This window comes from Idiotropiscis lumnitzeri, chromosome 11 (assembly GCF_059441095.1).
Source record: "Idiotropiscis lumnitzeri isolate Australia: NSW breed Sydney's pygmy pipehorse chromosome 11, RoL_Ilum_1.0, whole genome shotgun sequence".
NCBI lineage: Eukaryota > Metazoa > Chordata > Actinopteri > Syngnathiformes > Syngnathidae > Idiotropiscis > Idiotropiscis lumnitzeri.
In genome coordinates, this window is record NC_142401.1 from 8083742 (window position 1) to 8110420 (window position 26679).

The 26679-nt window shown below is 41.0% G+C and overlaps 3 protein-coding genes across 5 annotated transcripts in view; all 3 read left to right on the forward strand.

The window, feature by feature from the left end:
• The window catches only part of prph (peripherin), a 5292-nt gene extending 4421 nt beyond the window's left edge, over nucleotides 1-871 (forward strand). The window contains exons 8-9 of the mRNA XM_088308401.1: nucleotides 101-174; nucleotides 263-871. Coding sequence (XP_088164527.1) covers nucleotides 101-174; nucleotides 263-334 — 146 coding nt within the window. The 3' untranslated portion in view covers nucleotides 335-871. The remainder of the gene's footprint in view (nucleotides 1-100; nucleotides 175-262) is intronic.
• A 553-nt stretch (nucleotides 872-1424) lies between these two features.
• Nucleotides 1425-10463, forward strand: timeless (timeless circadian clock). Of its 2 annotated transcripts, none has more exons than XM_088308939.1 (30): nucleotides 1425-1604; nucleotides 2241-2359; nucleotides 2461-2614; nucleotides 2811-2925; nucleotides 3050-3112; nucleotides 3232-3333; nucleotides 3686-3841; nucleotides 3919-4052; nucleotides 4193-4280; nucleotides 4355-4531; nucleotides 4762-4979; nucleotides 5065-5168; nucleotides 5562-5731; nucleotides 5819-5944; nucleotides 6147-6298; nucleotides 6370-6467; nucleotides 6546-6678; nucleotides 6855-7056; nucleotides 7251-7390; nucleotides 7503-7582; nucleotides 7689-7812; nucleotides 7905-7987; nucleotides 8081-8235; nucleotides 8296-8512; nucleotides 8934-9002; nucleotides 9097-9215; nucleotides 9354-9591; nucleotides 9793-9844; nucleotides 9940-9995; nucleotides 10100-10463. In XM_088308939.1, the coding sequence occupies exons 2-30, from the start codon at nucleotides 2278-2280 to the stop codon at nucleotides 10231-10233; spliced, it is 3741 nt and encodes a 1246-aa protein (XP_088165065.1). In that variant the 5' UTR covers nucleotides 1425-1604; nucleotides 2241-2277; the 3' UTR covers nucleotides 10234-10463. The 2 variants fall into 2 exon arrangements, with proteins under 2 accessions (XP_088165065.1, XP_088165066.1); XM_088308940.1 differs by having other exon boundaries at nucleotides 2277-2359.
• Nucleotides 10464-13431: 2968 nt separating this feature from the next.
• Nucleotides 13432-26474, forward strand: LOC148327199 (transmembrane protein 198-like). Of its 2 annotated transcripts, none has more exons than XM_088309827.1 (5): nucleotides 13432-13744; nucleotides 22944-23185; nucleotides 23438-24013; nucleotides 25083-25231; nucleotides 25515-26474. In XM_088309827.1, the coding sequence occupies exons 2-5, from the start codon at nucleotides 23032-23034 to the stop codon at nucleotides 25662-25664; spliced, it is 1029 nt and encodes a 342-aa protein (XP_088165953.1). In that variant the 5' UTR covers nucleotides 13432-13744; nucleotides 22944-23031; the 3' UTR covers nucleotides 25665-26474. The 2 variants fall into 2 exon arrangements, with proteins under 2 accessions (XP_088165953.1, XP_088165954.1); XM_088309828.1 differs by having other exon boundaries at nucleotides 25083-25160.
• Nucleotides 26475-26679: the final 205 nt, after the last annotated feature.

Genomic DNA, 26679 nt, shown 5'->3' on the forward strand with positions numbered 1-26679 from the left:
TTGCTGTTAACAAGACAAAAAGAGAATAGATGCAGGATTGGTTGCCATTCAGTATGTCCGATTATAAATTTTATATTACAATGATATCAATATTTTTCAGATTATGAACCCAGACCTGAAAGTGGCACCAAGAGGACTGTGGTGATCAAAACAGTTGAGACTAGAGACGGAGAGGTATGCCTAACAATATTGTATTAAAAAGATGCACTGACTCAGATTTTCTGTCAGAACCTTAAAAGATTTAACGTCATTTTCCCATCAGGTGGTGAAGGAATCCAAGAGGGAGACGGAGCGAGATTCAGGCCACTCTGATAAAGATGACAAGGACAACTGAAAAGAAGCTGATTTGATCATGTGAAGGCCTGTGCCATGACAAGAACTAAAAAGCATATGAGGGAAAAAAAAAAAGAGTAAAACTCCTTAGTGTTTCATTGTCTAGCAAAGAGTAACAAAACATAGGTGCAAAGTTACATGAATGACTCGTGTGTCACTTTGGTGCTATTGAAGCCACCCAGCTGTTCCATAAACACAGCTGTGCCATCTGTGTGACAAAGCAGAACTAGAACCCGATCAATATACCAGATGAGGCCTTTATTTGCAGTGCAATCCCATGGAGTCCTTTGATGGCCACATGTTTGTAGCTCGCTATGTGTTGAAAAAAAGAAGAGCATCAATTTGCATAATAGCTTTACATACCATCCTCAATAAACCAAAAAAAAATTGCATTACAGGGGCTTTGGTGTCTACCTTTACCAATTATATCAAAAGAAGTGAAAAAAGTGAAACATGGTGGGGAAATAACATTAAATGGCTGTGTGATCTGAGACAATGAAGGGTGACATAATTGCAAATAAACTAACCTTGAGCAAGTCTCATGTCTCTGTCTCGATTGCTTCATGGGAAGTTATTGAAACTTCTCCATTAATCCATTTTCTAAAAGTGTTCATCCTCATTATGGTCTCGCCCACAGCACACGTGTGCTGTAGTTTGGAGCTTGATTGTGGAAAAGCATAGAAACAGCAAAGTACACTTTGTGGCGCTTTGTGACAAAAATGAAAACATGCAAACTCCACACAAGAGATTTGAACACCAAACGTGAGAACTGAGAAATATAACAACTAATTTATTATTTGCATCGGGTGGACTTTGTGAACAACTGCACAAAAAGTTTGCGAAATTAATTTGAAAAAACGTGGAACAGTTAATGATCAATATGTGACAACATACCCGGTATATTACGTAGTGTCAATTATAGCTTTTACGATTTTTGTCGCAATATTTTTAAATTAAAAACTGGTATAGTGTACTGTAGAAGTTTAGTCATTTGTTTTAAATGGCGTTAGGCGATCTTGACACTAGGTGGCGGTAATGTGCATGTACGTGCGTTTCATTCACTTCAAATGTCTCGAGAAAAACATCGCGCAGTGACGTCATTCCACATCCGCTATTATTCGCTTCTTGGCGCCAGACGTATGGAGTAGATGGGGAGACTTCCTCCTACTTTTGACTTGTTTGCCACAAGGACACACTTTTCTTGATATTTGTCACTTTCTCAAACTTGACAGTCGTCACCGCCAGCGAACGAATTGAACGACTACCACCACGTGAGTAGAAAACTTGTCTTTAGTGATATGATGTACATTTAACATTCCCTTCACCAGCTCAGTATTGTTAAAAAGTAATAAAAAAATAAAATTCAACTTCCAAGCTGTATTCTCATCGCCGCTCATCATATTTGGCTGTCAGACGGAATTTTAAACAAGTTTGTACTCAGCTCTTATTATGCATGACATGAGAAAAACCTAAACATCTTTTAATACGATAGGAACGTCTCGCAAACTTCAGCGCAACTACAATAATATGATAAACAGTCACAATTTGACAGTGCCAGTCAAAACTTGATGAAACGGAATGCTTTGTGTTGTGTTGGCTATTATTAGACCTGCATGTGTACTTTATGATTTTGCCGATGAGTGGCAATGACACTGTTGAGAACGACGATAACAATAAAGTGGCAGGTATGTGACAAAAAAATTCAAACAAATCAAAACAATAAAATGTTCACGAGTAATTAGCATAACCTGGTCCTTTGGCACATATTTATTACCACCAGGCATTGACTTCAGATGCTCCTTTAACTCGTATCAATCAGCAAGAAATGATCAGTGCTCAGTTAATTTTGAAGGTGGTATATTCAGTCAGTATAACTATTTGACCATTATTCTCCTTTCTCTGTGTAGATCTTCACATGCCGTAAAGTGTTTGAACTTATTCAGGATGAATTGTGAACTTCTGGCCACATGCAGTGCTCTTGGATACCTGGAAGGAGATGTTTATCACAAGGAAGCTGATTGTTTAGGTGAGTGGATTAAATTATGTAGTATTTTCTCATTGGGCTTAATCACCATGTGTAAGACTGTATACTGAATTTAAACAAAAAACGTGTTTTCTCTGTCTCAGAGAGTTTAAAAGACTTGATAAGGTACTTGCGCTATGAAGATGACACCCGTAATGTCCGCCAGCAGCTGGGTGAAGGCCACATCGTTGAACATGACCTTCTCCCTATTATCACTCAGCATGGGCATGACAAGACCTTGTTTGATGCCTGCATACGGTAAACACCCCATGATGAAACTTGCCTTGTTTAAAATACCATCACTGTTATAGACACAGTTGAGAATCATCTGGTTATAACTGTGAGTGCATTTAATAATAATGATTTGATTGTGCGATAAAGCCAAAACTGTAGTAGAGGAGCATTATGACTCCAGTTGGTCAGATGACACTATGTGCATATTTTTTTTTCACAGGCTAATGGTCAACCTAACACAGCCTGCTATGCTCTGCTTTGGGAAGGTCCCCGACGACCCCGTTTTGAGACAGCACTTTTTGCAAGTGACGTCTCATTTACAAGCCTACAAAGAGGTACTTACCACCTTTACATATAAAACTCAAAATCACCTGTAATATATTGTAATAAAGTGGCAAATGATCTGATCACGTCACAAATACCCGATGACGCTTTTTTTTTTCTTTAATTTAATCGCAGGCATTTGCCACTGAGAAGGTGTTTGGTATTTTAAGTGAGACACTGTACAACCTGTTGCAAATGGTAAGTGACACAGTGGGGAACAGCATGTTTTAATTTTTTTTAACAACTTGCCAGGTTGTATCCAAACAAGTACTTTCTTTTCTTTTGCCTCCCCTCCTGTTCTGGTGATTCCCTTTCAGGAATGGGAGCAGAGGCAGGAAGAAGACAACCTTCTGATTGAGAGAATTCTGCTGCTGGTCAGGAATGTGCTTCATGTTCCTGCAGACCCTTTGGAAGAGAAGGTTAGTATACTTTGTTGTTTGATTGGATGAATTGAACTCGTAGAATACCTTAATTTGAAAGTTTGTATTAATTGATTAAGAATTCTATCAGTTGATTGAATGACACATTGAAGGAGTTAATTAGTGTCTTGAGGAAAAATGTAGTGTACTGCTTAGCCAAAGGTCCTGTTGATTCACGAGACGTATTTTGGCATTATACTGGTATCAGAAGTTTAAGACATTGACGTTGTACACTTTTTAAAAATATTTCATAAATTGTGAATCAATTATCAGTAAATGTTTTCAGCTACATATTTGAATCACAAATAAGCATCACCGCGACTCTCCACATTGTGTTTTTCCCCTGACGCAGAAAGTGGATGACGATGCCAGCGTCCACGACAGGCTTCTCTGGGCCATGCACATGAGCGGTTTCGATGACCTTGTCAAGTTCTTGGCGTCGGCCCAGAGTGAGCAACAGTGGAGTATGCATGTGTTGGAAATAATCTCCCTCATGTTCAGAGACCAGGTGAAGCCAAATAATCTTTTTTTCTGACTCATCTAGATAGTTGTTCAGTATTTCAGCTTTCTTCTGGTGCCTCGCAGACACCAGAAACCTTGGTGAGTGCGGGACACGCTCGCTCAGCGGAGGAGAAGCAGAGAGACACTTCGGAGCTGGAGGGGCTGAGGCAGAAGGAGCAGTCAGAGAAACGTTCTCGCACACTGCAAAGAGGAACCAGGTATATGATACGAGATGCTCTTGACACAAGTCCAATATTGTTACTGTATAGTATTTTCATTTTGGAGTCACGTTTCAGATGATTAACTGCAAGATGAAAATTCCATTTTGAAATTTCTTGTTTTTTTTTTTTCCTGCCAGACATTCACGCTTTGGAGGGTCTTTTGTTGTGAAAGGACTCAGAGCAATTGGAGACAATGATCTGATTTATCACCGAAATGTTCACAATGTAAGTACTGTAAAGCCATTCACAAAGCAATGTTTGCAAAAGTCCCCAACTTGTTTCCTGCCTTTAATTTATAGTTCAAAAACTACACTCACGACATGGGTAAAGCTGTCAGACGCGTTCCAAAGCGGAATCAACAAGCTCGGGAATGTGTGGACCAACGGCGCTCCGCTTTAAACGTTCGACTCTTCCTGCGAGAGTTTTGTGTGGACTTCTTAGAGAACTGCTACAATCGCCTCATGTACATCGTCAAGGTCAGCAGTTACAACAGCAATTTTTGTTTCCATCTCAGTGGGCAATTATTACTTTCACTCACAATACAATCTGCAGTCACAATAATAATAATATATTTTCTTTAATGAATATTGGTACCTTTCTTACAGTGTCAGTGAAATGTGAGAAAGCAGAAAAAAGTCACATTCTTATAACTCATAATATTATCGAAAAGTCTCGACATTCTGTTTTCCTTCTTCCTCCTCTCCAGGAAAGCCTGATTCGGGAGCAGTCTCAGGAGCACGATGAGACCTACTACCTGTGGGCGCTCAGCTTCTTCATGGCTTTCAATCGCGGCAACAAATTCCGCGCTGATTTAGTTTCCGAAACCATGTCCACCCGCACATTCCATTTTATCGAGCGCAACATCACCAATTACTACGAGATGATTTTGACTGACCGCAAAGAGGCCACGTCCTGGTCCCGTAGGTAAGGGGAGTGTTTGAAAGCAGGATTATAACAACATATCTGGAATTATGTCTGTTCACATTTTCCACCTGCTCATTCTCGCTAGGATGCACCTGGCACTGAAGGCATATCAGGAGCTGCTGATGACTGTGAACGAGATGGACCGATCACAGGATGAAAGCATCCGCCACAGCGGCAACGTTATCAAAAGTATTGCTACTAATTCTGCTCCTAGAAAGATAATACTCAAGAAATCAGGATAGTATAATTTATAGCTAAGGTGTAGGAAACACCTTACACATAGATGCTGTTCTATTCTACACCACAATAATAAACATTTTGTCAAATTGGAATGAATCCTCCTGGATAGTCAATCAAAACTGAGCGTTTTCATTCTCAACAAAGAATTGGCTGACTCAACACTTCTATTTGCTATTACTTTGAACTTGGTGTGCAAATATTCGGTACATCTGTAACCACCGTGTGTACTACTGTATATAGTTTTTAAGGTGACTAACATAAAACGCAAGGTAGCTATAAAAAATATATATAATTAATGTAAAAATCATTAATTGCTATTGTCCCCCCCTCAATCCTTTATAGGTAACATATTCTACTTAATGGAATATAGGGAGATATTCCTGACTCTATTGAGAAAGTATGATGGGACCAGACAGCCGCAGTCCTATCTTAAAGACCTGGTGGAGTCAACGCATCTCTTCCTGCGTATGCTTGAGCGCTTCTGCAAAGGTCGCAGGAACTTGGTTGTGCAGGTATGATTTGTCGATGAATTTATCTCATGTTTTTTTTCCTTGAATACTGGCTTGAAAAGTTGAACTCCCAATACGGTCATTTTACAGAAAAAGCGAGTGAAGCGGAAAAAGTCCAAAAAAGACAAAAAACAGCCAGTCGTAGAGAGGACTCCAGAAGCTCTGGCAGATGCCTGGAAAATTGTGGAAGAACAACTGAAGGGTATAAATTTTCAGGTCAGTGTCAGAAACGATTATAAGGCTTGTTTTATTAATTTTAAAAGTATTGGGATACCCCCAACGGATGACGTTTCGAGATCCAAGTCACATTTAACAGAAACTATATTAATTTGAATAGCATTCATAATTCAGTATCCTTTCTTCCAACCTAATCACAGTTACTCATCATCATACATTCATTTTCTGCTCTCATCCGCAGCTGTCGGAGTCTTTAACTGAGCGCATCGTGCCTTTCGATGCCACATTGGAAACGCCTCTCGAGGAGCAGCGCACCGAGGCTATGGTGCGGGTGCAGGATGCGTTGCATGCTCAGACAGGACCAGAGGCTTTAGCGCTCCTGAGGGCTGCCAGGTCAGTCGTAATGCACCGCACAGTTGCCTTCAAGCACCAATCGGGTAGTCAAACAAAGTTTTTGCTTTCAGGGAAGTATGGCCCGAGGGAGATGTGTTTGGCTCGACTGATGTGGAACCTGAAGAAGAACTGGAACTCCTCAAGCAGATCTTGCATGCCGAGCTGCCAAGTATGAACACAGCGTATTTAACCAACACCCGAGTATCACGGCCTCTGTATGCAAGGATTCACTTATCCTTGATTTCAGGGTCGGCTCCTGCTCCCGAGACTCAAGTGGGAGAGGAGGAGGATGTCGAAGATGCAGATCTAGAAGAGGATGAAGAGTTGGAGGCAGTCCAGGTTTCTGAAACGGAGTTCAAATTTCTGGACTTTATCAAGAAGTGAGGCAATAACTTTCTGAAGGAATTATTATATATTTCTTTGCGTTTCCAATCCCATGTGTTTCTGTAGAAGTTCAGTGTTTGTTGCCCAAGCTGATCTTTTGCCTCTCAAATCGCACTCTTCTCTGACACCCGTTGTTGTTTTTTTTTTTTTGTTTGTTTTTTCCCCCATACAGGTTTGCAAACCCCAACATCATGCGACCATACTTTCTCTTACTCAAATCCTACTCCAAAAACACACCTCACACAAACCATTGCATTGCTCGAATGCTTCACCGCGTGGCATTTGACCTCAAGATGGACGCGTTACTGTACCAGCTGTCAGTCTTCCATCTCTTCAACAAAATCCTGAGTGACGCAGCTGCCTCTGCTTACAAGGTTAGCGAATAACACAAATGGCAAGAGCACTTTAGAGCGTAGACCCCTGCCTGTGTTGCAAATGGCAAGAATGTCCACCATCTTCCATGGGTCAATATCAAATGAGACCTAATAAAATTTTCCTTGTTCTGCACCGACATGTAAATGTCTTTGTAGTATTTTGTTGACTTTGCCTCCTTTCTCCTCCTCCACAGGAGCTGGTCACTTTTGCCAAATATGTGCTGAACCGTTTCTTTACGCTGGCGGCCACCAACAACAAGGCCTACGTTGAACTTTTGTTCTGGAAAAATGTCGGCGCTGTGCGTGAGATGACTGAAGGCTACGGCAAAGATGGGTTGGTGTTTTTGTTTGTGCACACTATCAGTGTAAAGCTGGGAAATGGGAGACATAAAGATATGATGCTTGAAACATTTCTAATTAGGTGGTAATTATTTTATACTTATCAGACCGGAAAAGATGCCAGCTTGGACAGAAGAGGAGGAGCAGGAATTACGAAATCTTTATGAAGAGCACCGGCATTCTGAAGGTTTGTTGGCTATTTACCGTTGATACTCTTGTTTATCATTTATTTTATTCTGCGGTAACTGGGGAACTAATTAATCTTACTGTTGCTAATTGGGTACTCTTACCAGTGCCAGACATTGTGGAGACTTTGCTGCCGTTACTAAGCAACAGTACACGCACACGGAGGCAGGTTGTGACCCAGATGGTGCTCATAGGTCTGGTGGACAGCGCAAGAGAGCTGAAGAAACCCAAGTATGTCAGCTGGATCGTCTGACTCATTATGTTCAATTGTAATCATTTGAAATGTATAATAAATATACTGAAAATGATTTTCTTCAACAAAGGAAAGGTACCGGCATTGTTCTGTGGACTGAGGACCAGGAAGAAGAACTTCAAATGCTCTATGAAGAATACAAAGACTCGGATGGTAATCTCTGGCTGCTTTGTAGACTGAAGCAGCTTATTTATTGTGAAAACTTAGCTTCAGTGTGATTATTTATTTTATTTTTTTCTTCTACAGACGTGCTTGGCAACATCCTTAAGAAGCTCACAGCCAAGCGCTCTCGTGCACGTGTGGTGGACAAGTTGCTCAGTTTGGGCCTGGTGTCAGAGAGGCGAGAACTTTACAAAAAGAGGAGTCAAAGCGCCCGTCCAAAAAGCTCTGGCACCCAAATGGTAAGTTTTAAAAACAGTTCTGAACAAATTAGGAGAACTGAAAAAATGAATTCCTTCTAGAGTGAAGAGGATTTCCTATCTGAACTCACACAAGATTTCCCAGATGAACCTCTGAACAGAGAAGACGACGAGGATGAGTCTGAAGAGAGTGAAGAAGAAGAAGAGCAGGAAATAGAAGAAAGACAGAATGGTGGCAGCAGGAGGAGGCAAAGCCTTGTTTCCGAAGGGATGAGGCGAGTTGACGTTGGTGCCATGCTCACAAAGCTGCATAAGGAAGGTGAGCTTTTTTTTTTCTTTTTTTTTTTAGTGAATATCATAACATTAGTCACTTGCACAATCTAATACAGCAGCTGAATCAGAAATTCTGCTTTTACAAAGATAAGAATACTCAGTTCTGATTTTTGCAGAGTGAGGATTGCTCAACCTCAGGTGTTTTTTTTTTTTAAGTCAGTCTACTCTTTGCTGATGTCATTGGTATTTTTACACACGTTACAACACAAGAGCGCCAACATGGGCTGGGAAACTTAAAACCCGTTTTGGGCCCCCACAATAGCTGTTTCTGAATTATTGTAATTTGTGTTGATTCCAAATAACCATGCACCTCTTTGTGTGTAGTCGGATAATTCTTAATTCTTAATTATTATTATGATTATTAATTAACTATTGCAAGGATCATCATTAGTTTGTTTGTCATCCAGGCATGTCTGAAGCCCTTGGGTGGTTACAACGCTGTCTGGACCGAGCAGCTAAGAGCCGCGAAGAAGATGGTAAGAAGTGTCAGCAAACGGTGTTTTGCAGTTGTTTGAAAATGTGTAAAAGAATGTCCAGTTAAGACTTAGTGTCATGTGCTCCTTTGGCCAGGTTTTTCCCAGGCTGCGCCTCTTGTTCCTCTCAGCGAGGTATGTGAGGACGCCATGGAGGACAAGACCTTCCACAGGCTGCTGCGCAAACTGGGAATGCGAGCGCCTGCAAATGAACAGGTGGGGGTATTACATTGGCAACTCTGTCTGCTGCTTATGGTGATCATTATTCTGTTTCTTAATTGTTTTCAAATGATAAAATAAATGCCACTTCAGTAAATGCTTCATGTTACTTTTTCTATATTGCGTACTCATTAGGAGACGTTTTGGAGAATCCCAGAAAAGATCAGCCCATCTCAGCTCCGCAGTGCAGCTGCGTCTCTCAGTCATAATCCGGATGAATCTAAAAGTGAGGAGGTCCTTGTGGAAGACGGTGGCAGCCCACCTGAAGAACCTCAGGAGGAGAAAAAGGAGGTCTCTGATTCACAACGGGCAGATGCTTTGAGTGCCCTCTTGGTTGCACGTAAGAGGAAACAGCACTGCAGCAAAGATGAAGGTATGCGTGGATACTTCAAGCTTTACAGGTTTCTCCTGAAGTCAAGTCCATGTTGTACTTGGATTTTAGTCAATATACACCATAAATACTAAAAACTATGTTTGTGGGACTCAATATTGTTGCATTTGACAAAGTTTTCTGAGGCTGCAAAATCGGATGGAAAATTATTATTTGTTATTTCTCCGCCCTCATTAATTTCAGCTCCTGATATGGATTTAGCATCTACGGAAAATCCAAACACTTCATTTGAGAGGTGAGGTTGTAAAAACTTGTTAGTCAATTTGTTAAACAAGAGTACCTGTTTCCCCTCGTAAATGTACAAGTCCACAAATTATTTGTGTGTATTAGGCCCAAAGAGAAGACAACTAAAAGAAGCAAAATGTTGGACAGTGACGAGGACGAGGGTATTGTATTCTATTTCATTTACAATTTAGTCTGGAATCAAACGTACATTTCTGGTTAATGCATTTTAAGGCTTAGAATTACAACAACTGTCAAAAACCCGTAGATGATGGCTCCACCACTGTCATGGATATGGATACAAACAGTGACGCAGATTCTGATGAGGAAGATATTTCTGCGCCAGTGAAGCGTCGACGGAAGATGGTATTAATTGAAGATGATGATGATGAGGAGGATTAATTGACCGTGCAGTCAATCGCATTTTCCATGACATGTTTTTTTTTATTCAAATGGTTACCCGTATTACTGGTATGTAGTCATGATGTTAAGAAAAATATTGTTTGCTGCTTTCTGTTGGACTTCCAGCATAAATACACAAGTATCTTTTTATATCCTGTAATTAAGTCCCTGTGTGCAAAGTATGTCTAATTATTTGTAGCTTCAAATAAAGTTCTGTGGTCAGAAAAAAATGGCACAATGTCAACCGTTTACTTTATTGGTCTAGTCATTATATAGCAGTACCGTAATTGACCACTAGATGTCACACGTGTGTACATATGTTTGTATTATTACGGACTGTAAAGGTTAATGTGTCACCTTCGTTTTTTTGTTTTTTTAAAGTTTAGAAACTCAAACCAACCACTCCATTTTAATAGCACATCACAGTATTATCTTTGTTTTAAAATACAACAATATGCTGTAATTAATATTTTTTTCAATCATCAAAACATTATTCCTTCGTATGGGGCACTGCAGTTCTGCACCTTTGCAAACTAAATATATAAAAACAGTGAAAAGATGAATACATAAAACGTGACCAATATTCTCTTTGTAAAATCTTTTATAGAGCTCTTGTATTGAATTAAATTTTCTTAAATTGTTGAATTTGATTTTGTGATCTGTGAAATTAATTATGTCTGTTGTTTAGAACATACTACCAGTAGGTGGTGCTCGAGAACAGCAAGGACACAACAATCAAGCTCACATACACTGGAAACGTGAAGTGCATTTCAATTCATTAGGGCTTGGGTGGGGAACCGTTTGCCTTTTATCAAGGGTCTTTTCAGTTTTATGAAGTCCTCCGATGGGCTTACCACATCTGAAATATGTTGTAATAATTGTGGGTTAGATGACTTGGTGCTTTTTTCTTACGCCAAGGTTTTTAGTTTGGCAGGCCAAATGTTCTCATGGGATGAATAAGGCCCATTGGCTGTAGGTTCACGACCCCTTCATTCGGGGATACAATAAACGAGAACGAACTAAAAAAAAAAAAAAAAAAAAATAGGACATCAGCGCTCAGCATTACACTGTATGTTCAGTTTAGCTTTCTTCAAAACAAGGATCTCGTGTGTGACAGCAGTTGCTGCCTTTAGTCACACTCATATTCCAGCTGTGTGGGAGGTGGTCTCTCGTCCTCACATCTGGACTATGTTAGTAACTTCCTGTCGCAGCATCTGCTCTGCCCGGACCTCGCAAAAAGCCTCAATCCGACCTGATGGTCCATGTAAAGACCCTTGAGTGTGTGTTCGTACAATGTTGAGTGAGGTTGAATATGCTTTGAGGTGTGTTTTAATTGACAGGATCAAAGAAACGCATATGTCTGTGAAAAAAAATGTGTTTTATACAATCAGGATGACTTTGGGTTTTTTTTTTGTGATCCGCACATAAGAGAAGCCCTGGCTGCTTTATTGCATACATCTGAGGTGCAGACACACATATATGGTCATTCATTTTGCATGTTTGTGGGAATAGATGCCAGATTATCTCTCAAAACAAAGACAAGCTTTCCTTTGAAAACTATCAACAGTCTTAAGTATTTCAGTGTGCACATTAGTTTTATGGCAGCGGTATTATTTTTTTTTTTTTTAACTTTGTTCGGAATCTCATTCACATATGGCCATAAACTCACTGTGTTTACCATGGAGCATGTGTTTTTCTAAGACGGGTGAGTCCTACCTGTTTCGTTCTTAATTTAATAAGAGAGAGGAACAATTGCAAAACACGTACTAATCATACATACTAGATATTTTGCTGTTGGCAAGAAAGGGTTTTGTTACTTTTAGAAAACATTGTGTTGTGAAAGCAGATGTGCACAAGTAACTGCTTTAATTGCTTCCTCTGTTTATCACATTCCACCTTACATTAAAATTATGGATGAGTATTGTTTGCATGGAAAGACAGGCAGTGGATGCCAGAGACATGCCTGAACATCACATCTGTGATCTTCACTGTCAAGTCAAACTGGTTAGAGCACCTCTTCTTATAGTGCACTTTTAACAAGTATATATTCTGCCTATACTGTATAACATGGGAGCTTTGGCTTTTCATAAACTGTACAATGAAAACTGGAATTAATGTCTGTAGAGGTAATGGTAAGTAGTAGGTATGTAACTGAAGCAATTGTGAATACTTATTAACCCAATTATTCATGCTTCCATGTACCGATGATTTATTTTGTAAACAATAATCACACTTGGAAGTGTAACTAAATGAGATATCAAAGCTGTCCGTGTTTCCGCCACTTCTGCACATGTTCCTGCAAAAACGTTCATGGTGGGCTCTAAAGGCCTATGGGGAATCTTGAAAGAGTAAAACAGCATCAGAATGATCATACTATTCATACTAATCCTGGAATAGAAGTTATACAGAGATCCGGGGGTTTGCATTAAAAAAAAAAAAAATTCCAATGAACCTCGGACATTGTATAAAATGTCAATAAAAGCAGGATACAATGATTTGCACATCATTTACAACCTATTTTCAGTTGAATACATTAACTACATTATAATTAACCAACTTTTTGTCAAAAATATTCACTCATTTTGTATTTGATGCCAGCACACATTCAAGAAAAAACGTTTTTTAAACAGAAGTTTAACAGAAATGTAGGAATGCTTAAAAAAAATAGCCTGTTTTGAAAATTCCACAGGTGAATTGGAATAGGCCAGTCATGATTTGGGTATGATAGGAGGAGGATTATTTAATGTCTTATTTAATTAATAAATGAAACATTCGATTAATGACATTTTTATTTAATTATTTAATGGTGCCTTTATTTATATATCTAATTTATTTAACTCCATATTTAATGAATAAACAAAACAATTAATCATTTAAAGACCATTTTAATTCAACATTTCATAATGTATTTATTTAATTAATTTTGCCGCTTTCAGTCCTCCACAGGTTCTGTCTAAGCCTTTAGCATAAAATGGAGGCGCCGAGTTCAAAACTGTGGATGCTTCGACCCCTCCTCTTCCTCCCCTCCAACGGACTCAAGGCACCACTCCAGGAGGTGAAGCTGGAGAGGGATTTGCCTCTGACGAGGGAGAGGGAAAAAGTTTTTCTTTTTTTTTCTTTTTAAAGCAGACATAGAAGGGGGAGAGGACAGGGGCGGTGCGTGACGACAAGGGGGAGACTTTTTCAGGGAGAGGGAAAGCGAGAGAGGTTGGACCGGGACTCGTCCTAAGTGGAGCCCGAACCTCCTTCTCCACTTCCACGGCTAACTCGATTCAGCAAATAACTAACCCTCCTAGATAACCTTTTGGGGATAATTTCCACTAAGGAGGAGAAACGATGTTGTAATTGTAGTCGCTTTTAAAAACAAGGAGCTCGAGGAAAAGTTAGGACAAACCGGTTTTCCCTGGTCCATTACGACCGCTTTTGTGTTTGTGAATGTCGGGAGTAATTTGTCTCCTGACAGCGCCAATTGTCCCGCACAAGTGAACGTTCCAAGCTGCTGGCTCCCTCGGTAAGTTTTCCTTCATTATTCTAACATCTTGTGCCACTCGTGAAAACATCTTTGACCGCCTCATTCTTTGTGTTTGTCCCAAATCGCGAGTGACCATGTGGCGTCATGAAACAACACTTATTCAAATTTCCCATTCGCATCTAACAATTTTGTGATAACGTTAAAAGTCGCTTAATGCTGAACATGGCTTTATGTGGTGGGCAGTTTAATGTGTGTGTGCTTGGAAACAATGATTTATTTTGTTATGTTGACATTTATAAAACATTCCTTTTACAGCAGCAGCTGTTTGACTAACCTGAATTTATTCAGAAATTCTGTCTGGACAAGACCCCACATATTGTTGAATTTCAAGGCATCAGTGTTGAAACACAGAAAACAGTCGTGTCAAGTTTTATTTTGGCGTTCAATTTACAGTAAACCATATAATCCCTAACCCGGCCACCCACTTCATATGGTTCGGCTCTATTTAAAAGGCGCAATTTTAGGTTTGTACATTCTATGCAAACCCTAAATGCATTCTTCAGTTCACAAGGCCAACATTTCTCCTTGTGGCCTACATGGCGTGCCAGGAGTTTTCGCCCTGCGGTAGTGTTCTGTGATCTAGGCTAGGAGTGCCTCTTGGTTTTTGGGGTAGTCAGATGACAGCCTACAGGTCCTGTCTTTACCAGGGACTTGTAGGCTGGAGTTCCAACCCCCACTTGAGTGCACACCACCATCTCTCTCTATATTGACCTAGTCTGTCAGCCTGCACCAGATGGTTTTGCCGCCTTGAAAAGACAGGGAGGAAATCCTTCCCTGCTATGGGGTAAAAGAGAAGGCAGGAAAAGAGATAAAAACGACAAGTCAGACTGCACGTTGTGTTGGCTTGCAACCTGTTAATTAACTCGGACATCAGTGTCATGTCTTTTTTTCTCAAGGAGATAGTACAATCATGCTTGTTTTATTTTTAAATAGGCTGTTTATAATCAATTTGACTTTTTTGTTAATGATATGTTGGATTTGCTCCATGAACTTAACTACTATTAACCTACATTTGAATCAATCAATCAAGGTGGATTAGACACAGTACCCACTGTATTTTAAGTCTTTATATACAATAGTCTCATGTGATACAAGTGACCCAACTTAAAAGGTTGAAGGCATATTTCATTTGCGGACAAACATGAATACAACTCAACTCATTTCCCAAAAAGTAGCAGTTTTCCACATAATTATTGAGGGAAAAAAAGGCTTCAATATATTCATTGCCACTCCGGTTTGAAATTCTCCATCAAAACGACGTGGATTACACGTTTATTGACAACATCATGGCCTTTAAGTCTTTATATCTTAATGTTTATAAATAAACAAAACAAGAGACAGGCTAACCATTAGTGTCGCAGTGTTATGACACTTTAAACAGCAGACATTTGAACAAAAATAGTGGAGCAACACCTGAAGACAAACCAAACAATGCTTACAGACATTTATTCTTTTTCCTAAAATTGACTTTTGCTGCATACTGAGTCTCGGTTGTTGCACTCTGCTTGGTATTGTCTTTCCAAAATACTGCCCCCTGGTGGCCAAGTACACAAACAAGGAGCAGTGCAATTTCCATTAGTTGAAATAAAAATATGGAAAAATGTCTTAATCTTATATGGTGATATCATTACAATATTATAGAATAATACAATATTTTTCTTATTATAAAAGACATTTGTCATTGCGTATCTCAAGGCACCCCCATAATTTATATGGTCGCTCGTTGAGTTTGAGAGCACGGACTGACACACCAGTCTTTCCGACCGCTTTGAGATGAACTACAACAGCGATGATTAGCCAGCAGGCCGTTGAAAATGTTCTCCTAGATGAGCAAACCCTCCAAAATGTAGAAGAGGAGAGAAACTCCATAATTCATTCCATGTTCAGTGTCTGTATCAATATAGTCGCGATGGTCAGGTGTCCCAATGCTTGAGTTATTGTAGTTTTATATTACTGACTTTAAGATTTCATTTGAGAGTGTGGTAACTCTCTCTATCTTTGCCCATTTTCATGACAAAAACAATCACCTCTATAAAACGGACTGAGTGTATTGTACTTGATAAGAAGCGTTTGAAATCTTTTTTTTTTTTTTCACATTTAGCTGTCCTATCAGAACAGACATGATGAGTCAAAGCAAGAAAATAACTTGTAACTCCTTGACGTAAAGAAGAAACAGCTGTCTTCCTTTTCCAAGAGACACAGATATCATTCAAGAGTCCTAAGTCAATGCAGTGGGACAGTGACACTGCTGAAAAATAACGTTAAATGTGATTTAACCCACAGAAGTGCTGAGGGAATGCTGTGGGCTTCAGTGGTTTGGAGTGCATGCCTCCGCTTAGTAGTTTTGCCCAGGTGCAGAGCAGATGGTCGCATCTAAGCAATGGAACTCTGAGCTTGTCTTTATGAACAACAGCAGTGAAGAAGAAGTGCGGTGCCTATCTGTTGCTCAAGTTCTCTTGAGAAGCACATTGTTTTCTATGCAATTATGCATTTTTTCCCCGTGCTTTGTGGGCCTACTGGCATACTGGGAGGAACCGAGAAGGATAATTCAATCATAATCACAGTCAATAAGAGTAATTCAATACATTTCGTACCACTTTAAATATAAGGGGATGTTTCCATGAGAATTACCAAATAAAAATGGGAGTCTATTTTCTTTTGGGTCTTTTATTTTAAATAAAGTAATCGACAGACAACACTGTAATATTAATGCTAAACCATAAAGTGATGAGTCGATTTTGTCGACTAGTCAGAACTGCTTGCAGCAACAGATGTGTGTTGAGTGAAATGAATCTTAACTGATTTAAATTGTCAATTTCTGAATGTGCAGCTTTGGGATGGTAGGGAGAACCACAAAAGGGTGAGAGTGGGGGGGGGGCAGATTCCAGCTTTGCGGCCCATGCTATCAGAGTGGAAGGAGATTGGGAAATTATTCCGCCGCACACGAAGAGGTCTATGATTTGCCAACACAGCAAATTCCCACCATGCAAAACCCATTGCTGTGGTGGGCCCACAATGAGGACAGATTTCCCTCATTTGGCCAAGTTGCACGAACTTTATCTGGATGTCCCTGCAGCAAGCATATCCAGCAAATGGATTTTTTTTTTTTCTGTCTGGAAACACCATCACGCCTTGACTCAACTGTGTCGGTGCACTTGTGTTCCAATGAGTACATTCCCCACCACTGGGATTTTTTTTTTAATTACAGTACTGAAAAAAAATATTAATCTGGGACTTGTCGACTCGACCTTTCTGACACTATGGTCAAAAATCTGAAGTCATGCCCCCGCTACATGCCAGTCATTGTAAATAAAAACGCTACATCAGTGCACTAACAACTTTGTTTCCATACACAGAAAGTTGAGGAAGTAATGTGACTCAGCTGGTTGCAGCCGTGGTGTCGTAAATGTCGACGTGTAAGCACAAATACTACAACATTGATTTTTTTTCCCACTATTATTGTTAGCTGTGAAGCACTTATGGATACCCAGATCGGACACTTTAAACACATGTGCGTGTCCTTTTGTTTTCACAGGCTGACTTTTAGTGTTCGCATGGAAACAATAACAAGTTCCCCCCAAAAAAAGTCACGTAGACCATCTTTCAAAAGCGTGTTTTTGTTCTCATTTTCATTTAAACACAGGGCCTAAAAAATTTTAATCAAGTTTCATTTTGTAAGCGCTGATGTTGTAATATAATAGTGACAACAGATGGCTTTAATACACCACTATGTCTCTAAAATAGAGGCTGTGGCATAGTAACAACAACAGAAAGAAAAACAATGTTGAAAACCACTTAGTTCCCGCCGTGTCCAAACGTCGATCCAAAGACTACTTTTAGAACTGTAAACAGTGATTATACCTGTGTCATAGAAGCCGTTTAGAGGAATGGATTGAAACCTTCCAAATGATGTCGCTATAATGGATTACAATGTGCCCTACCAGACACCTTCTATGTGTGCATGCTCATTTTGGGAACTGTCATCTTTTCAGAAGAACTACTAATCTATTTGATGGCAGACGTGCAAAAACGTCTAAAAAAAATTCTTAGTCGAAGTCTTTTCAACGAGTGAAATCGCTGTCAAGGTACGATTTATTTGTTGTCCCGCAGTATTTTGACTTTGAGAACTACATGCGTATATATTTTGGTTCGTTTCCAACCTGTAATCTAAACCTCATGTCACACAAAGTGTTTTACAGCCACACCCGGCGTCAGATAGAAGCTCTTCACCGCTACTTGAGTGCTTTGCCTTGACCCGCCTTAATACATAAGCCACTTTCCCGCTGCCTGCACAACAAATTGCCATATCAGAGTTGAAATGATACCGCCTGGTATTTATTCGCTTTCCCCTTTCAGTCAGAACTCGCTGAAGCGGGGCATAGCCACGTCAGGAGTGTACTTTGACACGACTTCACGCATTCACTTGCACGCCACGATGTGATTTTTGTTGAAAGTGACAATTCATTTGGACCCACGCTGCTTGAGTGCGATACACACTTGCAGAGTCCAAACCTCATGGAGGGAATTTTCCCTACTTACTCTGAATATGTGGCTGTGAAGATATGATGCATATTTCTGCGCTACATTCTAAGACATGTGACTGCCCTCTTAACGGTCGTCTTTGTGTGGCTGTTTTCATGCTTTTTAAAATACAGACTCGCAGTCTTTTGTTGAAAGGCCTTCATTGTTGGACTAAAGTCAGGCAGCCAGGCTTTAATTAGGTGAGATTACATGTATGTGTTTATTGGTGCGGGGGATGGAAGAATTATAGTTGTGATTATTGCAAATTGTTGAAGGGCGCTTTTACGCTAGCACTCGTGGCTCAGTTTTAATTGAACGGTGTGACGACAATTACTATTATTTACGTTACCAATACGTGAACCAAATATACCCCAGAACCAGCTGAATGTGAATCGACGAATCAACTGTCAATGTAACTGCAATGTGTAAAAAGATGAAACCATTGCCATACTGTAGGTCTTAAAATTAATAAAGAAAAGACGAACACTGGGGTGGGGAAGATGGATGTTTACAAACCCATCAACTGACCTCCAGAGAACATTTAAGTGTAAAGTACCCTTTATTTATTTATTTCACTTTACACTTAATCGTGCTCTGTGTGAGTTGAATATATTTTTGGCCATACTGTGCTTTCATTCAATAATATAAAAAAGCAGATTTTTTTTAAGTGAAATAGTATCAGTAACTAGTTACTGCTAGGAATTATCGAACAACTGCTGACGAAGGAACGACACTGAGGGGAAACAGCTGAACGATGACCAAACAGAAGAGAATGACTGACATTTTTTGGCATCTGAACGGGACAAGTGGCACAGAAATTCAAAACTGGAAAAAAAAAAAAGTTGAATGTTAAGAATGATGGCTGTCCATAATGCAGTCAAGATGCATTTCATGGGTGCAGCTTTGGAGTCGATATTTTCTGACAAATGTATTCTCTCTCGGTTGGCGGTATGGAGTTTTGACCTGTCACCTTTACGCATTAAGAGTCTGGAAACTGTTTTGTTCTCATTATGTAAGTTGTTCCAGGAAACCAGCGCAAATAACTTTGCTTACAATAACACCTTGCTGGAACCACCTTGTTCGTGTCTGCAAGATCACTTGAGGACATGTTCACTTTCGATTAGCGGTCCAGAGAGATGATGTTTTCTGTTTCTGGATTCCTGTAACCTCGCATGCTGATGTTCTTAGCAGCATTAAGTCTTCAAAGTTGGTATTCGCCGATCTGAAGCGTCAGTCGTGATGATCCAAAAGCTTGGCTGGTGTCAGTGCTCCATGTCACAAAAACAATGGTGAACCCCTGTTGAAAGCTGATGTTCCACTTCCTCATCAGGTCCTTCCTGCTTCTCCAAAGCAGGAAGCTTAGTGGGGCCCATACCGTACCCTGCTCAATAATCCTCCAGAGTGAAAACAGATGTTATTAGCGGAGAGATGAGCAATAATTTATTTGTGTTTACCCATCTTTTGATTCCCTCGCTCAGAATGGAAAACTCATTTTAAACCCACTGATAACCACATTTTCTCTACGGCTCCTGCTGTCTAGACTTGACCTTTTTTTTTTTGGCTCGTGGACGTGTCCAGTAGAAGACGGCCTGATTTATGGCTGCAACTGCCGAGCACAGCGTACATTCTTTGATTGCTTCTCCCAGACATCCAAATCATAATCTTATCTTCTCAGCTGGCCATGGCCATCAAGATTGGAGAAAGATGTTTTTCATGACCACGCGCGTCCAAATCTTGATTAAATTAGCTATGTGGGGAACTTGTCGCCAGCCCGGCCTCCTCAGCAGCTGAGCACTCAATTGTACATTACTCAGCCCCCTGCTGCGTTTGTTCAGGGGGGATGGGGAGGGCTTGTCTCCTGAGCAATTGTATGTAAAGGCCTCTACACACAAATCCAACATCGGCCGTCGTGGCCAACTGTCGCGTCGGCCCAGAAGTCGGCACGTCAGACTGGAAAACAGAAGAACACACCGCCAAATACCTTCATGCGTGAGAAGTAGTACCCCCTCCATGCCATCGGCGGCGATAGTCAAAATGCGTAGCCTTTCACGGTGATGTCGAATAACTGCAGTCTTTCGTGAATGAGAGTGATTACTTCCCCTTTGCGCTCTTCTGTCCAGCCAGCCGTTATGCGCATAGAGATGCGAAAATCAGCAAAGTTCATTTAGTTGTTGGGAAATAGCTTCAATTATCACCATTTTCTGCCTTTCGTCACTTCTGGTTCTTGTCCAGTGTGTCGATTCACGAGCTAACAGCCAATCACAGTGATCATTTATCTCGACAGCCCGACCCAATTGTACATGTTGAATCGGTTGAAAACTTTAAATTGATACTTGACAACGCTTGTATAGCTGCTAGCTGGACTATACACCGTTCATCTTGTTGACTTGAATACTCCATCCCATTTTAGAGCAAACATTCGTTTCTCCACCCGTCTCCTTGGTGCTCCCAGCCGTCGTCAATTGGGCCCCCATTTCACGTGCGTGGTTTCTTGCAAGTGCCACTAGAGGTCACAGCATGGGCCTCTGGCTCTTTGTTTTGACCCACAATGAGTCTATTCTCCAAATGCGGCGAGGTCTTCTGAAAGCTGCAAGACATTGGACACCATTGTGACTCATAGTAACATGATGCAGCCGCACAGACACATGGGAGTGTCTGCGTGTGTTCATCTCGACTTAACTAAATTACTTCTCGGATGCTTTTGGAACGCTCACGCTCAGAGTGTTACTTGAAGGAGTAGAATGACTGAGATGTTTGGCGCATAGTTGGCACTACAGCCAAAATGATGTGACGCTAAGGGAACTGGCTTTTATTAGGTGGCATTTGTTTTCATTTTGTATTGGCAAGGTAGTCCATGACATCAGACTTAATAAGCATTACAAAGCCTCAGTTCACTTCAACATCTTCTTTACGGCTTACTGGAAATGTTTTTTAAAACACCACCAGGTCATTCGTGGATTTTTTTTTTTTTTTAAACAAAAACGTTTTGTGGAATTGTATCTGTAAACCATGCCAAATTGTTTATTTCAGCCGTTTCAGAAGATATTGTTCTTTTGGGAAGACGTTAAAAGGGAGTGATGGGAAGGATTATCAGCAAATCTTTACAGATGGACCCCAAGTTGTTTTTGTTTGGCTTCCAACCTGCAAGACACAGTTTGTCTCACTTCTGGGCATAGGTTAGCAGATTGAGAAACTATTTGATTCCTGGAAAAAATGTCATAGACAAAAATTGGAACGAAACACATACAGCAGTGGTCCCCAACCACCGGTCCGCGGCCTGTTGCTGGTCCGTGGGGTTGGGCCGCGGCAGACTGCACAACAACTTGCAGTACGTCTGGTTTATTTATTATTCGAGATTGAAAAATATTAGCTAGCTTCTCTCCGTTACATCCCCCAAAAAATTAAACCCACTAACTGGCAAAATGAGTAAAAAACAGACCATGTATGCACCCCGCTCTGCACAATATGCGGCGACCGATTCATGAGGAACATTCTGTTCCTGTATTCGCGTTCCAGTCTTCTTTTGAGCTGCTATCAAGAGAAGAGATAATCTCACGAAGAAATAAATGGATGGATGAATCAATGACACAACGTTCTGGTTAGAATACCCTAACATTTATTTTAACTCCAATTTTGTGCAGTCCGTAATCACGATCAATAATTGAGTGCTCTAGCATCAAACATGTTTCGAATTGTTCTCCAGACTTCAGTGATCACGCGGATGGCTATGACGGAAATATTCCACATTTGTGCCTTGTCCTTCAACTGATTGCAATCAAAAACAGAAGACAGAAACCCAAAAGTACATGAGTGAGGAAAAGTTTCCAACGAGGCCTCATTTTTTCCATGTAAAGTCATTCCCAGGAAACACATGAAAGTCCACGTTTTTGTGTTGGACAAAAACCTTGAGCTGTCAACGTGGAGTAACGCGCAGTGTGAAGGACACTTCTTGTTATGAAGCAGTTGACGAGGCAAACTTGCAAATTTCAGCCCTTAATAGTAAAAGCAGGGCCAGATTCTCCTGAGTTTTTTTTTTTTTTTTTTTTTGGTCTCCTAGAAAACGTGAGTTGGTTGTAATCGGATCTCGTCTGTGGTGAGCTCATATGGAAGGCCTGCCAGTGGTCCGCCCATACAGCCGCGTGTGGCTCCCTCGCATTAACCTCCTAAAAGTCACAATCCGTTTAGTAGTTGCAGCTTTCCCTTTGCAGCAACAAAGAGATGCCTTTACCTTGTTACGTAAAATGGGGTTGAAGCAACACGCGAGGAAAATAAGTGTGTGTATAAATTTGTTGTAAGCTTTTATAGCCTTGTCATAATGCAAATCGACGGGAGTAAAATTTTATTTGTTGACAAGCCAGTAAAATTATGTGCTTCACCTTCACAATAACAATAACTCTTTTGCGATTAAAATTGTATGTAAAAGTGTCTGCAGGCACCACATACATCTCCACATTGGCACCGTTGCTTATGTTAGCAAACACTGGAGGTGGCTTGTAAATGTCACATGACCAAACGCAGAAAACCGGTGAGCCTTGATTGGTCGTTACCTCAGCCCTCACTGTGATGTCGTTTTCAATGACCAAAATGCCCCCCACTGCCCGCTTTGCATTTTCTGTGTTCATGAATATTCACACGAATCCAACGTTTGTCTTCATAGCTACGAAAGCAGCTCAGATGGACCTGAGATAACCTCCGTAGCCAGTCTACCTTGTGTCCTGGTCACCTTCGGGACCTGCAACCCCAGAATGGCAACTCCCACCGAGCTAAGCTCCGAGGCGGTGGGGGCCGGCAGTGCTGAGGTGGACGCCTGTAGCTTGGAGATAGAGAGGAAGTATGACATCATCCCTGCTGTCATCTGCTCCATGTGTTGCCTCTTTGGCATCATCTACTGCTTCTTTGGTGAGAAACAAACCCTTTCGGCCCACCATGACACACATGTGGGCGGGAATGATGGAGATAAAAAGTCCAGTTCATGAATATTGGGTCATCGACACAATGCTCATCTTTTGGGCCCTAAATACTACCGCAGTGGATTTGAAACAAAATTAACGAAATGTGTTTTAACTGCAGACTTTCAGCGTTGATTTCAGGATATTTGCAACCAAATCAATGAGAGCTCAGAACTCAATTCCTCACGAACTTGTATTGTAGGTTACCGCTGCTTCAAGGCGGTCATGTTCCTGTCCGGTCTGATGTTCGGCTCCGTCATCATCTTCCTGCTGTGCCACAAGGAGCACGTGCTGGACACTCAGCTCAGCGTGGAGGCCAGCGCCGGCATCGGCCTCGGAATCGGCCTGCTTTGCGGCCTGGTCACCATGATGGTGCGCAGCGTGGGTCTCTTCATGACGGGCCTCCTGTTGGGCCTCCTCTTGGCTCTGGCCGCCCTGCTCCTCACTTTGCAGTTCTACACGCCCACCACGGTGTGGGTGCCCTTGGGCGCGCTGTTGGGAGCGGGCATGCTGTTCGCCGTGCTGACGCTGCAGTGGCAGAAGCTCTTCACCATCTTCTCCACGGCGGTGTTCGGCGCCGCCATCATGACGGTGTGCGCTGATTACTTTGTGGAAATGCTGGCTTTGGTTACGCACGTGTACGGCTGCCTGCGCCTCTCGCCGGGTCCGCCGCTCTGCTGGTACAGCTTGGTCATTCTGGGCATCTGGCCCACCCTCAGCCTCATCGGGGTCCTGATCCAGTGGAAACTGACGGACGGCAGGTTCTCCCACACAGAGGGTGAGGATTACCATAGAACCAGTAATGCCATGTCACGCGTTAGAAAGTAACACATTACTCTAAAACATAAATTTTTACAGTAACACCCGCCCTAGTGTGTTATTTTTCTCTGACTACAGTTACTTTGCAAAGTCTCGCTTCATTACTGCGGCACAAACGATAATGTTGATCAGCAGCGAGTAACATTTGACACGTGCATATATTTTTCAATCGCCTAACCAGTGTATGTGGAACAAAACTAGTAATTAACACTTTGTTAAGGACTACAGTGTTAACAACACTGATGAATAAGCATTGTGGGACCTCACAATTTAATCACGTATGCACCTTGTCACATTTCAAACACATGAAAAAGGAAAATGGAGGCCGGTGAGAGAGATATTTTTTCAAAACATCACTATTGTGATTTTGTGTCAGCTGAAGAAAATACTGAAGTGCGTTGTGCAGTTTGTGCTGTTGACAGAGTGTTATCTTGTTTAAAAAACACGACCAGTGCATAAAATAAAACAAAACATAACAAACATGGATAGCAGCACATTCAAGCTTTAAAGACAAAGACCCACAAGATTGTGTGACTTATGAGGTCAAATTTAATCATTATATTTATATAACATATACATTATAAATGTTATGTTTTTGCCATGACAATATTAATAGTTAATTATGTCCTGGCCACAACAAACTACCTAAAAAAAAAAAAGTTAAGTGAAGCCTAGCATGGCTTTTTTTTAAAATAAAAATAAGTAGCCCGCTTATGTTAAATAAATCCATAGATTAATTTTTAAAAAAAATCCGAATTACTCATGGTAAGTCAAAAAAGGTCTTTATTTTATTTTTCAGAAACTTTCTTAAACGTCGCTGTTAAAATTGGCAAAACCAGTTGCCAATTATATCTTCAGCACTGTTATCGGCATCCTGTTGAATGAACCAATAAAGTAACTTGTAATCTAACATAGTCATCAGTAAAGTCACTAAGTTCTTTTGATCAAGGTAACTGTGGCAACTCTGCGTGGCGCCCGTGCACACAATGACCCATGAAGCGACGCTAACGTGCGCCCTCTCCCTCTAGTGGTTTTAAGTCGGCGTCAGAAGAGAGTGCAGCTGATGCGCATTCGAGAGAAGGACGCCAGGAAGCGACAGCAGGCAGGTGGGCAGGAAGGCACGTACCGCCGTAAAGCCACACCAGTGAAACGTTACGCTGGGGACCTTCTGGCACCGGTCAGTGTCACCCAACATGGCGTGTGCTCTGGTTACTGTCTCTTTCCTTCATCTTGATTTTCTTCATCTGCAGTTCTTCTTTAAGTAGACTCTCAGAACTCAAAGTGTTCTAGGAGGCTGTTAAACTTTGGCTTTCTCTTTGTTCTATCATGGGCAGCACAAATGAAGTGTTCTAGAAAATGAATGGCTCCGTTTAGAGTTCTGAGGGTCCGCTGCACATTTTTGTCATCTCTGGATCACAACAATGCCGTCAAACTCAAAACCGTCTCTGCATGTTTCTCAGAGCTACCTGCAAAGTCTGCGGGACAGACAAATGGGCACTGGCACCTCCCTTAGCAGCCAGAGCACCACCAACCACACCATGATCGACTTGGACTGTGATACGGGCTCCACGGTGCCCCTCACCGCTACAACCCCCGTCGTCCGGGTCTGAGCACTGTGACCGATTTTTCAAAGAGAGAGAAAAAAAAAAAAGGGACATTCTGGTTCTGTTACGTGCTCGTGATCTTCTGAAGAACATTTTATTGTTGATCTGCATGTGAATGGAGGATTACCAGTGGAGAAGGATGCTGCTTTTTTTTTTTTTTTTTTTAATTTAGAAAGGACTTTTAAAGCCACTTCAACCGCGGTGCTTCTCAGAGGAACAAACCACACAAGGTCCTCCATTTCCTCTCGTGTTTTGAATACATAACCGAGCCTGAGGTGCATTTCAATCAGATAGTAAATCTAACGTACTGTACTTCAAAATGTAGTCACATTGCCATTGAGTGTTGCATTGTTACTGTTTAACATTGAAGGATGTGTCATTTTTCTTTTTCTTTACTGCAGTGTCAGAAGATTAACAAAGTGAAGCAAAAATCATTTGACTGTGTAAAAGCTTTTCTCTTTTAACTGCACTCTTTTTTTTTGTGCCGTCTAAGTCTGCATGTGTTTGTCAAACGTTATAATTTATTTGTCATACAACCAAGTACATGGTAGTGATGATTAAAAAGCCGTGTTTTTAATTGGTAGCTGTTATTATACTGATTGATTTTAGCCGGGACATTAAATCGCGTTACCTGATTATGTACATACATGTTGATAGAAATGAATAAAATTCATGTGTTTGATACTTATTAGTTATATGAGTGCCATTGTTATGTTCTTTGGGCGCTTAGCAACCGGACCTTTCTCAGGCAATAAAGAGGTCATTGGAAGGATTTCCTATTCTGGAGTTGGTCGTAGTTGCCATGCTGTGTGCAGCCAAGATTTTTTTCTTGTTGCTCACACAAGGCAGCAGGAACAAAACATCTTTTCATTGCTTCTCTTCATTCTCTCCGTTTGAGTCTTTGCATCACAATACAATTTTTGTTGTTGTTGCTTTTGGCATCATGTTGTGTTTAATTGTGCAAAATTATACAATCACAGCTCGTGCTGTTTCCCGGCGGCCAAGTATGCGAGTACTAGTG